Consider the following 15,752-nt stretch of genomic DNA (forward strand, 5'->3'; position numbering starts at 1 on the left):
TCATGACATCCTACTATAAGGCTTTAATATCCCTCAGTTTATGTGCCTTATTAAACATTTTTGTGAGCTTATACATGATTTCTGTCACCTTCTCATCTCCTGCTATTAATTAGCATTATAATTATTCATTTATCTTGCTGTTTAATAAAATTGCATTTAAAAAAAAGCACGATAATGACTTACTGGCTACATAGGCAAGTTAAATAACTCAAACAGAAAAAGTGTTTATTACATAAAGCGACATCATCATTCTAACTATATTATAATAGATTAAAAAATAGTGTATTATACTTATGCTTCAGCAAAATACTTAAATGAATTTTAAAAGCCAATTTAATTTTAAAGTCAGTTACTGATTCCTTTAATCTAAATTTAAAGCATCAGCAGCATCAGCTTGTCTCATGTAAATAAAAGTTTGACAAAGCACAATAAAAAATATATCTTACTTTATTACATTTTGCAAAACATGTTTTCAGTTAGCCACTTTTAATTTTCCTTATAAAACAAGAAAAAAACCGTAAACCTGCTCCTCATTCTTTAATCTGCTGTATACCCAGCCTAAGTTATAATGTGCCTTAACATTAAATGGAAATGTTACTCAAACCAATTCAAAAACACCATCACTGGTCATTTGAGTGCTTCAAGAAATAGAAACCTAACAGAGGAAACTGAAACTGACCAGTGACGCTACCAGCTGCCTGCCCCATCACCCCCTCCCTTTATCTCCTCTGAGATTTACTGCATCTGCATAAATACTTCACAATGCCAGAAAACCTGGCAGGAATACAAGCTGCGATCTACATCCAAGTATCGATTATCTTAAACCCAAGCAGATGTGCATATCTCATTTTAAAGTGCGTGTATTGCTTTATCTTGTGGTCTTACACAGCATCAGTGCAGAACATTTGTTACCACAAAAGACCAGCTTTTTAGACTAATTTGCTACTTTACTCAGAACAAGCACCCTCTCTTACATAATAAGCCATTTTGTTTTTTACTTGGAATCTTATGGGACCACTAAAGCTTCGGATACAATCTTAAACAACATTTTTATCTCATCTCCCTGTTTTTTCTTTTGCATCATTAGCAAACAATCAGAGAGAAAAAAACCCCACTCTAATCCTTAGTGTCAAAGTTATGTCTGACTCATCTTGCTTCTTAGATCGTGTTTTGTTTCATGCCTTCTTCAGCTTTGCATATAATTTTAGTGTTCTACTCATACGGCAATCAAAAGCAATTTCAGACTCAAGTCCAAAAGGTCAAACAATGAGCACAGAATAAAGTTTCTGATCAGACAAAATGCATAAAACTTCAATTATTAATAACCAGGACACCTTCATTAACCTTTAAATAAGCCTGAGCAACACTATGTCTCTGGGTATAGTGGTATTAATGTTCCTGTCATTTATATACATTAATAAACTTTATTTATTTTAACACTATTAACACTTCTCTTATCTATATGCCTTTTCCTTTCACGTTTTTGGTCTCTATATACATTTTTCAGAAAGTCAAAGTAGAATGTCAGCGAAGGTTAATTACTGGCCAAGCAAAAAAGATTTCAAGTATGTGAAAAATACAATGAAAATAAAACGGCACTGCGTTTGGCTTTGCACCATTTGTTGAGTGACTCCACAGGAAATAGCCAAAGTGCGAATATTAAATCCACAGATATCCAGAAAGACCCAGTGGATCAGCAGGAATGTGAGCGGATATCATTTAGAGCAGTGACTTCCAGGGCTGAAACCATCAGAGCACATTTGAGTTTTTTTAAGAGACATGTTTTGAAGTCAGAGGTACCACTCAGTTCTTGAAGGCTCCACAGTGGCTTGCTCTGGTGATAAAGTCCTTAAGCATGGCTCCATCCACCTGCCAGAAGGCATCAGTCTGAGTCACCAGAGTGAGATGATTCACACAAAACCGGAAACAAAACTCTTCGAGGTCCTGGGAAATGAAAACCAAGAAGAAGATTAAAATATAGCTACAAATATTCTTAGCATATAATTAGTATGTAGATTTTTAATTGTACAAAACTGTCAAGCAATTTAGGATCTATTTCTGTTCTTGAGACCATATCAGGTAAAGGGAATGTAAACAGAAAAATAGGTTATTAACTATTCCCTCTAGATGCAGTGTTTTTGGATTAGAGGAAATACCACATGAGCTCACAAACAAACCCCGCCCCTCGCACGTATTGTAGTTTATTTTGGCATCGATCCAGCGGATGTCATCATGTCTATGCATGTGCTGATGTCAGCATATCAATTACCTCTATATATGTCCTAAGTCTGAAGTAAATTGAAACTAAATTGATGTTTTTATAGATATCTGAAATTTCACCCAGCAAATGGGAAAAGAAATGATTTAAAAAAGTCATAAAAAATTTGAACTCTGACCTACTTTTCCCAAAAATGTAACCACATCTATTTTGGGTCATTGGCAATCTATAAACCTGATTTGGTAGGAATTCAACCAATAGTTTTACTGCTACAGATATTTAAAATTTCGCCCATTATAAGTAAATGGGAAAAAAAAAGATTTTAAAAATTCATAAAAAAAATTGAACTTTGACCTACTGTTCCCAAAATGTAATCAGATCTATTCAGGGTCACTGGCAAATTATAAACCTAATTTGGTATGAATTCAACCAATAGTTTTGCTGCTAGAGTGTTAACAAACAAAGAAATGAACAAACTGAACCAAAAACAATACCCCTTGCCTCCCCTTCGGGGTGGGGTGGGGTGGGGTGATAATTAAAGCAACAGCAATCAGATCAGATATTTCATGACTCATTCAGAACCTGTCTACAACCCACTTTTTGGTCACAACCCACCATTTGTTCATCTGTGTGTTTGGTACCTGTGCATCATATCGTATGGCAGCAGAGAGCAGGGTAAAGGCGTTTTCCACAGTGATGCCTCTCTTTATGATCTGCTGACACAGACGCTTTAGGCCATTTTCACAGTAGGATGTGGCCAGATCCAAAAGACCTGCAGCCGACACACACACACAAAGATTAAACTGTATAAATACATACAAAACACTCCATATTAAGGCTGAAAAATATGGCCAGAAGAGATATCATAATAAAATGTTCAGCTAATATTGAGAATTACTACTATAAACATCAAATCATTATTTCTGACTGAGGTCTGATTGAGTGAAAGCTGCAGAAGCCAGACAGTTACTTGTAGTTTAAACTATTCATAAATGATTAAACATGATGAAAATGGCTTTTAAGGCTCAACATGAAGATGACAAAAGAGAGAAGAAGATGAACACAACCTAAAAGACTGACCAAGTACCATCAAGACAAAATGTACCTGTAGTATCTGATTTTGTGATTTCGATTTCGTGCTTAGTTTGTCCATTTTCTTCTATTCTATTCTTGATTTTTCTTTCTATTTTGATTTTAACATTACATTAACATAAAGAAAATTAGAGCAGCATGAGTCAATGCAAAACAAATACAATGCAACAAGATGAAAATGATGCAACACGCCAAATATGTAAATTAATATATTTGTGATTTTAAAATATTCTTGTTTTCAGAACCTAACAAACTCTTTCCAAGCAATGAAACATTTCAGAATTGTAGAGGAAAAAACATTTAAAACACAAATATTAAGAACGATTTGCTTTTAGTTGAACACTAAAATATATGATTGAGTTGAACTTCAGTAAAATTAGGCAAAACCACAAACCATGTAAACATATTTTAGGTGTTTAAGCTGACAATGTATATGAAAGCAAATCCAGAAAAATATATGTAATAATTTTCGTAGAAAAAAATATATTGCTGTAATTATGGTTATTGTTTAATTGCTGAGCCATACTGCAAATGTTATTATTACCTCCGCCAAGGAGGTTATGTTTTTGCCAGGGTTTGTTTGTTTGTTTGTCCGTTTGTTTGTCTGTCCGTTAGTGTGCAACATAACTCAAAAAGTTATGGACAGATTTGGATGAAATTTTCAGGGTTTGTTGGAAATGGGATAAGGAAGAAATGATTAAATTTTGGTGGTGATCGGGGGTGGGGGGGCCCACGGGGGGGGTCCACTGATCAGCCTTGGCGGAGGTCTGCGCTCTCCGAGTGCTTCTAGTTAAATATTATTTTTATTCTATTGTTTTATTTGGTACTGGTTTATAGTTTTGTTTTGTTTTTTTTTAGTTTTTAAATTGTACAGCTTTTTTATGTTCTTTTTAGTCTATTCTTGTATTTTATTCTTTTATTTTGGTTTTTATTTATTCTTCTGTACAGCACTGTGTTTTTGTACAGTTGTTCTACGTCTTTTAATCTTGGTCCACAGCGGCTGTTCTGAAGCACTTTACAAATAAAGTTGGATTGGATTGAAATGGACAGAAAAATTTGGTCTTGTCATGTTTTTCTCCTTTCCCTCCCTTCCCTTTTTCAGTATATTCTCTACTTTTCCTGTACATTTTGTTACCTTTTATGCATGAAATACCATTGTAAATCTGTCACACATAAATATTGTAAAAAAACAACCACGGTCTATGTCACGTCTCCTTACCGATGGCGTCCTCAGGTGGAAGGTCCACCGTGTCTGTGTAGAGAAACTGTAGGAAAGATCTGTAGACAGGGTAAGAGAACTGGCTGATCTCGATGACGTCCTGCTGATCTTCTGTCCACTGGGACCGAAACATCAAGCGGAAATGTTCACACCTGCACCAACAACACATACTTCTTGAGCATGACAGTATTTAGCAACAGAGAATGAATCTGTAGTATTTAAGCCGACTGAGTGTCCCGTCTCGTCTGCCGTCGAATGCACACCTGATCTTCAGAACTGCTTTGTGGACATGGATGCATTTTCCGTCGACGCTGAACTTCAGATCAGCTGTTTCAGGACTGTCAAACTCCTTCCTCAGAGCCTCAGAGATGGTCATGAAGTCGTCGTGCTCCATGGACATGAACCTCCACATGACAGGGGGCGACGCGAAGCAGGCGAAGACGTCGTCTGTGTTAGCGAAGTGTGTGAGGTACGGCACGAGGATGGACTGACCCCGACACTGACCCCACATATAGACCTGGAGAAACAGGATCTTCATCATGCGGTTCAACACCAGGGTGGAAAACAAGAACACCACAGATTGACTGTGCACATACCTGCCCACTTTGAGTCTTGGCGGCTGATGTTTGTGTCGAGTGGCACGCTGCAACCTCTACGACCCTGCTAAGAAAGTAGAGATATGAGCACAGAGCAACATGCTGTCATGGTAGGGAATTAAACCCAGCTGGAAAATCTATGACAGACATCACACTGGCAGACTGTGTTACTGAGGCAGGAGAGGAATTTCTTTTAAATCAGGGAGCGGAAACTGGACTAAAAGAGAGGAAAACCAGGAGAGGAAACAGGAAGATTAACAGGGAGGGGTTACACCTTGGTATTTTATTTACCCTGCAACTACAAATGAATGTGAGGCAAATCATGTGGTGCACAGAAAATGTGGTGGTAGCTTCATGACAGGTCATGTTTTTGTGAGGTTTTTTTTTTCCTGTTCAAAATTGCCACAAATCAAACTTAAGTTGTGTAATACGACCACAATCACATATCCTAATATCAGTTGTATTATTTTCTGGATTTCATATTCAAGTATTGAAATATATAGTACATTCTATGCAAATTCAAAGACCAGTTTATATGAAATAACCCAATAGAAAAGCCTATTTATTATCACATTTTGAACTGTGCAATTGACAAATACAAGTTATTCATATTTATAACTTTTATTCTTTTATTCTGAACCTTCAAGCAAATTTTCTATTAAACATATGCAACTGTAATTCCAAAAAAGTTGGGAGGCTGCGTAAAATGTAAATAAAACCACAATGCAATGATTAGCAAATCTAATTAACCCACAAAAATACCAGATTATGTGTTTGATAGCAAACAGCTCATTTAAAACAGGACTCTTTCAAACATTTTCTCAAGAATTAAAGTTTGCTATTTTAGGTGTAATCCCAGAAAATTTAGAGGGAAATAACTGAAAATACCTGTTGCAAATTTTACTAACGGCAGCCATTAAATGCATCACTATCAAGTGGTTGAAACCTGAACCTCCCACATATAACATTTGGACTGAGAAAGTGAAGGAAATCTATCAGATGGAGCAAATTACATATGTACTTAGAATTAAGGGAGAGCTATTTACAAAGAGATGGAGTCCCATGATTAACCTTTTAATGCAGTAAGAATTCAGAAGTGGTCATATACATGTTTTTTGTCATTCTTGTTTCATGACTAATTGTAATCAATATCTACTGCAGATATCCATTTTTCTTTTTTTCCATATATGCCATATGGGGATGTTTGATTAGATATGTTCATGTATGTATAATGTCTAAACTAAATAAAAATTAAGTAAAAACAAAAAAAAAAAAAAACAGGACTCTTTCTCAACTACTTCTGTTCAGAATGCAATTCCAAATTCTGTGTCACATTCACACTCCTTCATTTTTGTTAGACATACATTTCCTTTAGTAATCCTGCACATAAACAGAAACTAAGCCACAGTGGCCTTTGTGACTCACTGTGCCAACCCTCTCCCTGTTCCGCCCACCTCTCTTTATCTATCATGACGTGCACTGGGCTCAGCTGGTGGTTTTTGTTGCCGGTTCCCAGCTGACCGAAGGTGTTTGAACCCCAGGCGTACAGCAGCCCTTCATCTGTTAGAGCCAGGCAGTGGCCCCAGCCTGACACAATCTGGGACGTAGAGGAAGACAATTAGGGTTTTTCACTGAAGGGGCAGCTTCTTCTAACACCGCCACTGAACACACTCTTTTTCATGAAAGCTGCCGCATAACTAAGGCCAGCATTATGCATTAGTACCTGTTGAATGCACAGCCCTTGGAGGGTAGTGACGCGGCACGGTGTCAGCTGGTTGGCATTGTTTCCGATACCCAGGTGCCCGTTCCCATTATAGCCCCAGCCGTATACCTGGATAAAAACAAAACAGCCACCATCACTGTATAATTCCATCTGGAGGAAGTGCCTTTGGACAGGCTGTGTTTTCATACCGTGCCTCTTAAACCTGGAACACATCACCAACCGTTATCCGAGACCAGCCCACCCTCAGCTCATTCACTAAACATCTAAAATCATGGTTATTGGACAATCAAACCTGTCTCCACAATCTGATATAAAGTCATCTGGAATCTGTAATTGTGTTTGTATGTATGCATGTTGTGTACAATGTAACATAAATGTAAAATGTGTTTTACTTTGCGGAGCTCCACGCAGCTGCAGTAGCAAGAGGCAATGAAGTTGTTTTCGTGTTCGTCGCCACTGGGGCCGTAATGTGGCTGTGTGGAGCTCCACTTCCTACAATGCACGTCGCAACAAATTTCCGAAAATGCCTGAGTGACCTACCGGCTCTGTCTGTAACCAAATGTATTGTTTATGGTGGAGTGCACTTCGAAATTGTTCACCGTGAGGGAAGAGATTCAGGTGAGTAATCATGGGAAGATTTACAGATTTGTGATACTTAGGCAGATTTGATGAAAAATTGGTGACAAAAGTCATACGCAGCTTTAATCTCAATGCAGCAATTGCAAATGGAGCTCTTCTTCAATGTGTTGAAGACCACGAAAAAGACGAAACAAGGAAAACAAGCAGAACATGTCAACAGGAAAACAAAAAAACTTGATCAGGTTTAAAATTCTATTGAGTAGAGTTAAAGTTAATTCTTTTCAGCATGTCATTTTTAAAATCGTATAATTCTATTTGAAGTTAGAAAGGTTTAATATTCTTCATGACATATTACTATGATATGAAGTTCATTTTACCTTTAACAGAGTCTGTATTTACACAAGTATTTCAACTGGAAGAAAACTGTGCCGTTGTGGTTGGTACAGATGTCTAATAAAGCCGTCATGTGTCAAGTCAAGTGTTAGTCTCACCTCTCCATTACTCAACAAAGCCATGGAGCTGGACTGCCCACAGGCAATGCCCACAGTGGTCTTTCCCAGCAGGAAGCTGCCCACTTTCTTGGGATACGGCTGGTTGGCTGTGGAGCCGGAACCAATCTGCCCACAGTTATTATAACCCCATGCAAAGACCTAGAAGAGGAGGAATTAAAAGAGAGGCTCCAGATCGAAGAATTAACAGTGACACATGGAGTTTTTTCATTAAATTCTGCTCTGTATCTTAACATCAAATTACATAAAAGTAGTTTGATGCTGCCTTTTTAAATCCTGATTCGAAAAGAGTGACGTGGACACATGCTGCTGAATTCACTATCATACCAAACACCCACTTTCACTAGTAATTTACATCAAAATAAGTTAAATATTGGGGAGGGTTCTGCTACTCACACTACTCTCAACTCTGCAAGAAGTGCGAATACAGTCACTTTGAGCGATATCTATTTTAATTAATCACATAATAAATGCTTTTGACAAAGTCTGACAAATATTTCTCCATGTTTTCTTGTGCATGTAGATTCTGACCATTGGATTTTCTTCATTTTGTTATAAAATAGATTAAAAGTGAAATAGGATATAACATGTTTTTCGTTGTCAGGGTCAAAAGGATACATTTTTTACTTTAAAACATGGTTGGATTTTCATTTTCTATTTTGCAATACTAAAAGTCACTTCAAAACAGAAACCAAAAAGAAACACCCTGGTTTTATATTCTGAGGACGTTAGCCTGTTATAAAACCAACAATGTGTCAGATGTTAAAGACATTTATAGACACTGTTTAATCTAATTTCATCTATATCATGAACCTGTATCATTCTAAACTACATGTCTTTCCTGTATATGTACATATTTACTTCATTTATATCCTGTTATATTCATTGTTTTATTTTTTATGTGTGTGTAAAGTAAGTTAAGTTGATTTGCAGTTACACTTTTAATAAACCAATATCACAAAGTGCCTCAAAAATGTAATTATCAAATGAGGTCATATGGTCGTTTTGCAATATTAAATGTATGTATAAATAATCAATAAAGTAAAAGAAAAAGAGACTTAGACTGGACATGACTGTAACACTAAGACAGCAGAAAGGTCTACTTTTAAACAGATCATTAACATAGTTTGCATTGAACTGAAAGTATTTTGTACACACACACACACACACACACACACACACACACACGTATTCTAATTAGATTTAATACCCTGGTCAGAAATAAGCTGCTTAGTGCGACACTCTGAAGTGGATGTGACCATGTTAGGCATTTACACTGTCAATCTAACACATACAAACACACGGTTTGATAGTGATATGCTCCTCTTGTTTTATTCTAATATTAAGTATGTCCCTTTTATACCATTATATAAATATATTTCAGTGTTTTTTCATGTTTTATTACCCCCAACCTCCAAAGGGGAGGCAAGGGACATTGTTTTTGTTTGTTAACACTTAAACAGCAAAACCGTTGGTTGAATTCATACCAAATTAGGTTTATAGATTGCAGGTGACCTAGAATAGATGCCATTACATTTTGGGAAAGGTAGGTCAAAGTTGAAATTTTTTATGATTTTTTAAAAAATCTTCCCATTTACTTTCATGGGTGACATATGTGCGAGGGGCGGGGTTTGTTGTGCCTGGCGCCACTTGTTGTATGTTTTAATCTTTGTACTTCTATTTACCAGCGATTTTAACTGTCACTCTGACATATTTGGAGATTAAGGAGGATCTAGTTTGGCATCTGTCAACTTTTGAGCCTGTGAAAATTTGATAAATAAGATAAACCTAAAAAAAAAAAAAACAAAACACTAGAATTTCACATAAAAATGAATTAGTTTGGCTGATTGAACTAAAAGAGTGAGTTGAGGTAAATATCAGAAACTTCATTGCTATTAATAAATTCTTACATATCCTATTGTATTGAGTTCAATTTGGAAGAAAACTGTTCAGACTGTCACCTCTCCATCCTGAGTCAGGGCCATGGAGTGATGCGAACCACAGGCCACTTCTTGCACTTTTTTGCTCAGCAGATTACCACTCAACAGCACCGGAGACATGCCCTGGTTGGTCGTCCCATTCCCCAGCTGACCGTAACCGTTATGTCCCCAAGCAAAAAGCTGTCCATCTGCAAAAATGCAAAAATGACAGCGTAAAGAAAGTCAGCGTACATACACACAGCCCACCCCAGCTGTAATAGAAGAGCTCATGTATGACAGAACCTCTAATCGACTGACTCTGTTACTGTAGCTGATCTAGTTGAAAAGCTTCTGTGTCACTGTTAGGGGAGTTAAACTGTGGAACAGACTGAGTGCAGAACTAAAACAAATTTCCAGTATGACTGTGTTTAAAACGAAGCATAAAGAAATGATTTTCCAGAGGTCCATTGATAAATAAACGCCACAAGGTGTTTATTTATTTTTTGGATATCAATTTTGTAATGTGTTGGTGAATGTGTTGTAATATGGATGAGTGACTAAATCGTTTCAAAATTGCTGATAAATTTGGGACAGTGTTGTTTTCAGTAAGTACGGAAAGGTTTGAAGGGGTAGGATTAGATAAGTTTATACTTCTTCCTACTCCTTTTTGCTCGTAAATTTTGAGGGTTAAGAGGTTGCAGCTTTAAGTTACCGTTTTGTTTTGTTCTCATTCTCTTTTGATTATCATTTATTTGCATTTCTGTTTTTAAATTGTCATTTACATGATGGAAATAAAGATATCAATCAATCAGTAACAGTCCTCATAACCCACCAGCAGTAACCAACAGGACATGGGGTCCACAACCATAGCTCAGACCCACTACCTTCTTCCCTCTCAGTAAGTCCAGTTCTTTTGGTACAATAGTGCTTTGACTGTCTCCTGTACCGAGGCAGCTACTGCAGTTCGACCCAAACGCAAACACCTGGAAAAAATACACATATTAACACAATGATAGTTTACTTCACACAAAAATAATTACAGATGAGAACACTGAATGGGAGTGGGAAATAGGACTGTAACTATAACTTCTAGAAGGCTCACATCACCTTGAAAAATCCCAAAAACCCTCCTTCTGGGAGTTTTTCATGTTTGATAATTTTAGCAACATTTCATCATTAGTATGTGTATTCTAAGCCTCACCAGATGCCTGTTTTCCATCATGGATTTCATGTAAACAGTTGAAAATGAATTAATAATCATCACTTTTTAAAAATCAATTTGGATTAATTAGTCTTCCCACTAGTTTTGACTCTTGCAACCAAATATTTTTGCTGTGTAGTATTATTATACAGTACTGAAAAAGAGTCCTGGGCCAACATTAAGTGTATTTTTTAGTAAAGTTCTAATGACCACACATATGCATTTCTCAGTCTCTGTATTAAGATCCAATCTGGAAATATGTGATGTATATATTTATATGTATATGTATGATGGAAATAAATATGTACAGCAGGAAAAACAACAGTTTCAGGGAAAAACAGCTTCGATAAACCACAGTGGTCATATTTATTGTGACCTCTGTTTGAACTTAACATGTCGTGAACCCATTTGTTCAAACAATATGAGATTTACTGCATTAATTTTCTGATGTTGTATACCAGGTTTCATTCCACACGTCAGATGTTTCTAACCGTTTGTGTTGCTTTTTGTCATGGATTCGTGTCAGTTAAAGTTTTGGCTCATTACATTAAATAGTTGCCTTGATTGGAAATAGCATGATGCACCAGTTTTTTTCAGATATACCAATATATACTGTTTTTTATGGAATGTCCTTTGTGGTGGACAGTGTTTTTGTGTAAAGCTGTGAAACTCTTGTTCACTACAGAGGACAAAAATGCATTGCTGGGTCTCAGGAATATATCTGCAAAACCAAATTCAATTTCTTCAGTACATAGATATCCCTATGCCTATGAACAATGATTTATTGACTTATTTATTTTTAAAATGGGACAGTTTGTATTAATGAACATTTTCATGTAAATATGAGAGATTATAGCCATGTGCTAATTTCCATCTCGAGTCCCATTGGCAGGTAAAAAAACAAAACAACATTTACAGATAACATAATACCATAAACTGAACCAAGACGTACAAAAAGAAAAACAAACAACAACACATAGTGCACACAAACAGACAAAAGCTGGGGGACCAAGGCAAGCCGCCAAGTATTTATTGATTAAGGTTTTCAAATGGTTATATTGCAAATATCTCTGAAACATCATACTCTGAAGAGCTCACAAATTTTTACAAAGAGTCAGATTTTTGGTCATAATGTCAGTAATATCCTTTAAAGACACCAAAACTGAGATCTAAACAGATGATGTCACCTCTAACTCACCTCATTGCTGTGTGTGATGTAAATAGCTTCGTTTGCAGACATTCCAAACACACAGGCCTGTCGGATCTTGGCTAACTCCTCAGAGCTCAACAAGGAGAACAGTGGCCACTTACTGACGTCCACCATGGCTCTGGCGTAACTCAGCCTGGCTTGTCGGGAAGGAGGAGGAGGTGGTGGAGGAGGAGTATGAGTGGGGGCTGAAGGGGGTGAGGAGGGAGGAGCAGGAGGGGGGTGATGAGGAGAAGGGGGTACGTGAGGGGGAGGTGATGTTGGAGGAGGTGGGGAGGGAGGATCAGAACCGTCCCTGCCGACACTACAGGTAAGATGAGAAGACACAGTAAATAAATGGATGAAATACTTTCTCAGTTGATTTTTAATTGAAGAAAAAACTGAACCAAAAAAAAAAAAAAAAAAAAAATTGGGTAAAATGATCCAAAAGGCTCAGATTTAGACAGCCCTGTGTTAGAGCTAGAAGTAAACTTAAAGAAATCCAGCTTTCTTAATTTTTGAGAAAATCTTTGCTATAAAGAATGAAAGGCTGGAAAGCAGTGCAAAGCAGTCGGAGCAGGTCAAAGCACAAATGATGTAATGATTGTTTGATATAGCATATGCTTGGCCTTTGAGCCTTCACACACCCCACACTCTGCACACTGTAAATGGGTTAATCAGCAATGACTCAGAAACTTTAAGAATAAAACCTGATTTTCTACAAGTACAACTGTGTTGTTGCACAGGGAAGACAGGCAAGCATGCACTACAGGTGCAAATAAACACTGAATGAATTTAGCAAGAGCATCAGCAGTGAATGCAGTAGCCATTAAGTAATGAGAGGATTACTGGTAAATTACACAATGTTACAAAGGAAGAAAAGAAATACAATATATGCAAGAATTAGTCATACATATGTAAATGATAAGTACATTGCATATACACAACAATACAAATAACTATGGATAAGAGCTGAGCATCTTTAATAAAAAAAAGGGGCATTCCATACAAAACTATCTACATCTAAAACTATAACCCCATCAGTATAGGTTTTATAGGTGATGGTTGTTACCGGGCCTCTGCAGAGCTTGATGATAGGCTTATCATTTGAATCAGGTGTGTTGGAAGAGGGAAACATCTAAAACATGCAGGATAGTGGCTCTCTAGGACCAGGGTTGCTGACCCCTGGTATAGGTATTGTATCAAGAAACAAGAAAGCCTCTTCTACATTTAAACTTCAGTCCACTAAATGAAGTGTCTGAGTAATCCATCAAAACATAAGATTTTTGAGACTTCATATAAACAACAAGAATACACAAACACTACTTTAGTGAAAGGAAACAGCAAAACATTGATCAAATCAAATCATGTCTCATTACTCTAACTTCAACCGACAAGACGAACTAAAAAGAGTCAGGAAGAGGGTCTGTGGTAACACTGTAAGGTTTTCGAAGAAGTGGGTCCAGGAGAAGATGAGCAAATGAGGAAGTGACACAAGCCAATCACAGACGAGGAAAGAATCTCTACTTCAATTTAGCTAGAATGCTACTTGGTGAATATCGTAAAGTTTCAACTGTTAAAACACCGACACATTTCAAGACGACTAAGACAATAGAGACAACTATAGACTGCTTATCGTTGAGTTAAGTATCAACGTGAAGTAAAAACATGTGGATTGAGATGTTCCGTTATCGGGAGGTCCTGACTGCAGCTGAGGCGCACAGGTAAACAGCAGCTAGCTTACTGAAGCTTCCCTTTACCATGTAACTCTTCCTACCTAAAGCATCGATCCATGACACCGAGTCAACTGAGAAAAGACAAACACAAAGTGACAACATTTAATTACAATATCACGAACCGTCACACACATATGTCTTTATCACAGAAGCTAATGCAAAATTACCCGAATGAAGTGTTTTCCCGGTGTTGTCAACAAAGCTGAACACTCTTCTTCGTTGGTTTTTAAATTGTAGGCGACAGGCTGCATATGTGCTCACTGCTGCCATCTGTCCACCTATAGGTACAACATATTTAGACAGGTTAATCTTGCAAGTCTGCCAACTGCTGTAAAAAATATTTTACAGTCCAAATAAATGATCATTTCACCGAAGAAGACCAAGCACTGGAAAATTAATAAATGAATAAATAATGTGACTTTTGTTCTATGTTCAGTGCAGGATAATTTACAATTAAGTTTTCTCACACATGCACAAAACAGACACACTTACAGGTATCAAAATGTGTGAACCATGGATTCCAAACATCCATCCATCCATTTTTTGAAGTGCTTATTCTTCAAGAGGGTCACAGGGTTGCCGGAGCCTATCCTGGCTACTTATCAACAAAAGTGTTTCCAAAGTTAATGACAAGTGTGGTCAAAGCCCATAGTCAAAAAAACCAAAAATATCAAGGAAAAACACATGTGATGTCATGAGCAAGGCAGCATGGAAAATTTAGCATTAAGTGTGATGTAAAATTAAAATCTGTGTCTAAACCAGAGACCGTGCATTCAGGTTGGCAGTCACTAAATGCACCAACAACTGTTAATTGTTTCAGAAACATTATTTCATAAATCAAAGCACCGAAGTGTTCAAGAAAAATAATTAATACTAGTGAGCCTTGTGATGAACTGGCAACACATCCTGATTGTATTATACCATGCCTGCGACCCTCAATACTGGATAAATTCGCAAACCTACATGCACAAAACAATATGCTGCATTATAATATCTTCAGCATACAGTCACGGAAAAAATTATTAAACCACCCTTGTTTTCTGAAAGGATGACAAACTGCATTTCACACCAATTATTTACATGTACTGAAAGGATTAGTGGATCAGAAGTTATTACACATTTTAGATCAGTAGATGCTTTCGGTCACTAGTGGCTGTTTGGGTCTTCATGGGTTAAACAACTCTTCAACGTGACTTGTACAGTTGCGGAAAAAAATTATTAGCCTATCAAAAGTCATTAAAAACAATGGTTATGCAATCAAGTACTAACTCCTGTGTGTATCATGTGACTAAAACAGACAGAAAAGAAAACATGGAATGCCTAAAAGCACTGTTTTTGTCAGTACAATGCCATAGATATTGATATAAGAACTGAAGGGATTTTGGTTATTATCAAGAAAACATGGAAAATGGATAGATATCAACTCCGAAATTAAACTCTTCGGAGCTATTTTTGTTGTTATCATTATATTTGTCTAAACAAATGTACCTTTAGTTGTAGCAGGCATTAAAATGAACAAGAAATTGAAAAAAAAACAAAACAAAAAAAACCCAAAAAAAACAAGAGTGGTCCATAATTTTTTCCGCAACAATATATATTGCGTTTTCCTGAATAGTATTGTTTCTAGATGGTCTGTTAATATCAAACGTTCTTAACTCATATATTACTGGTTATTCGACAAAATGTGTGTTTCAATGTCTAAAATTTGGATGCAGCTCATTTCTTTATAAAATTTTCAAGCAAAGGTTTAATGTTTTCAGCCTCATATTCACAT

General features: G+C 36.8%; 1 protein-coding gene across 3 annotated transcripts; it reads right to left on the bottom strand.

Moving 5' to 3' along the window:
- Nucleotides 1-431: 431 nt before the first annotated feature.
- Nucleotides 432-14,212, bottom strand: rcbtb1 (regulator of chromosome condensation (RCC1) and BTB (POZ) domain containing protein 1). Of its 3 annotated transcripts, none has more exons than XM_030151498.1 (13): nucleotides 14,146-14,212; nucleotides 14,020-14,049; nucleotides 12,255-12,567; nucleotides 10,688-10,838; nucleotides 9,898-10,064; nucleotides 7,919-8,077; nucleotides 6,849-6,956; nucleotides 6,580-6,722; nucleotides 5,126-5,189; nucleotides 4,793-5,046; nucleotides 4,530-4,681; nucleotides 2,860-2,990; nucleotides 432-1,944 (listed from the first exon to the last, which is right to left on the bottom strand). In XM_030151498.1, exons 2-13 carry the CDS (start codon nucleotides 14,034-14,036, stop codon nucleotides 1,804-1,806), a joined length of 1,800 nt encoding a protein of 599 aa, XP_030007358.1. In that variant the 5' UTR covers nucleotides 14,037-14,049; nucleotides 14,146-14,212; the 3' UTR covers nucleotides 432-1,803. The 3 variants fall into 3 exon arrangements, with proteins under 3 accessions (XP_030007358.1, XP_030007349.1, XP_030007365.1); XM_030151489.1 differs by having other exon boundaries at nucleotides 5,126-5,192; XM_030151505.1 differs by lacking the exon at nucleotides 14,020-14,049 and having other exon boundaries at nucleotides 5,126-5,192; nucleotides 14,146-14,210.
- Between the last annotated feature and the right edge of the window lie 1,540 nt (nucleotides 14,213-15,752).

The sequence above is a fragment of the Sphaeramia orbicularis genome, chromosome 2 (assembly GCF_902148855.1).
Source record: "Sphaeramia orbicularis chromosome 2, fSphaOr1.1, whole genome shotgun sequence".
Classification (NCBI taxonomy): Eukaryota; Metazoa; Chordata; class Actinopteri; order Kurtiformes; family Apogonidae; genus Sphaeramia; species Sphaeramia orbicularis.

Coding starts and splice junctions, on each gene's coding strand:
- rcbtb1 (XM_030151489.1), bottom strand. Junction 10,065..10,687: donor TGTCCTGTTGGTTACTGCTG/GTGGGTTATGAG, acceptor GCATTTTTGCAG/ATGGACAGCTTTTTGCTTGG. Junction 1,945..2,859: donor CCATACGATATGATGCACAG/GTACCAAACACA, acceptor TTCATTTCCCAG/GACCTCGAAGAGTTTTGTTT.